Here is a 1,261-nt window from a genome sequence, read left to right as displayed (position 1 = left end):
GGGGGAGAGCAACGTTTTGAATTTACGTATAATTGTCATGTCGTATTGCAATGCAATAAGCCTACTTCCCCTTTTAACGTTTAATTTGGGGAAGGACTGAATCATGTGAGCTTTTTTTAATTAGAAAAGGCATTTTTGGAATCATCCATGTTGAGATACGTATTATTTCATGCCAAGTTTTGAAACTCAGTGTGGAAATTTTAACCTCTTAACAGTGGCAAAAGTGAACACTGGCTATAAAAAGATTGGCAACCAGTGCTTCAAACTCCTACCCAAGTCCAGCAACCCAGTTCTCGAAGCAAACTTTAATCGTTTATTTGTTATCAAGAAACGTTATGGGGCTGAGACATTTCGTTCACACTAGAAAGACTTAAAAGCAAGAAATAAAAGTTTAAGATTAATATAAAAAGACAATAGCTTGCTTAGACTTGTAGAGCTTTGAAAGATGGATGACGGGATGATATTATAGACACTTAAGATGATATACGTTTTTTTAAAGTGTCCAAGTAGAAAAATGAGTGGATAACCATTACTCACAAAAATGTTTTAACAAGAATACAGATTTGATGTATATGGATACAGCTGAAGTGCAGCAAATAAATCATATTCGCGATAAATGAGGGAAGGAAGAGAATAATTCATTTTTGAAAGCCAAATCAATAATACATTGACTATTCTGGACACAGGACGAATTTTAAAAATGATACTTTTACAGAGGGCAAAAACAAAACACACTAACACAAAACAAGTACAAACTGAAACCCAAAAGATAAACCAAAAGTGTTTTACTCTTTCTTTTATTTTGTTCTAGTGGGGGGTTTTTTTTTTGGCTACCGCACTTGCAACACAATTAGATCATATAAGTCCCAGAGTATAAAAGTGATACAAGAGAGTAGTAAAAACGAAAATAAAGGAGGAGATATAATACGGAAAAGAAGGAGCAAACCAATCCAGAGCACCAGCCAACCACCCATGTATTCTTTCATTCATTATTTGTGTGCCACAATCCTCAGACTGACTCCCCCCTACATGCTGACGCTGTTGCTGGTCCTGGGCTTACAAAGGTTCTTCGGGTCTGGAGCTCTGTGGAGCAACGTGCAGCCAGGAGACAAGACATCTTGTGAGAACAGCTGGTGGACACATCTACTCTACGTCAACAACATCGTCAAGTCCGACGAAACGGTAGCCACGATCTCTCCAGATTGCTTTCTTGCCTATCTAGCAACCCAGCTATCACATGTATACATTCATACATACATAC

The 1,261-nt window shown here is 37.6% G+C and overlaps 1 protein-coding gene across 1 annotated transcript in view; it reads left to right on the top strand.

The window, feature by feature from the left end:
• The window catches only part of LOC101862473 (nose resistant to fluoxetine protein 6), a gene marked incomplete in the record, with an annotated part of 23,927 nt that overhangs the window by 19,720 nt on the left and 2,946 nt on the right, over positions 1–1,261 (top strand). Inside the window, 1 exon segment of the mRNA XM_035972503.1 lies at positions 1,014–1,182. Coding sequence (XP_035828396.1) covers positions 1,014–1,182 — 169 coding nt within the window.

Source organism: Aplysia californica, unplaced genomic scaffold (assembly GCF_000002075.1).
Source record: "Aplysia californica isolate F4 #8 unplaced genomic scaffold, AplCal3.0 scaffold00023, whole genome shotgun sequence".
Lineage (NCBI taxonomy): Eukaryota > Metazoa > Mollusca > Gastropoda > Aplysiida > Aplysiidae > Aplysia > Aplysia californica.
The sequence above is the reverse complement of the archived record's forward strand: the minus strand, read 5'-3'. Positions and strand labels throughout refer to the sequence as shown.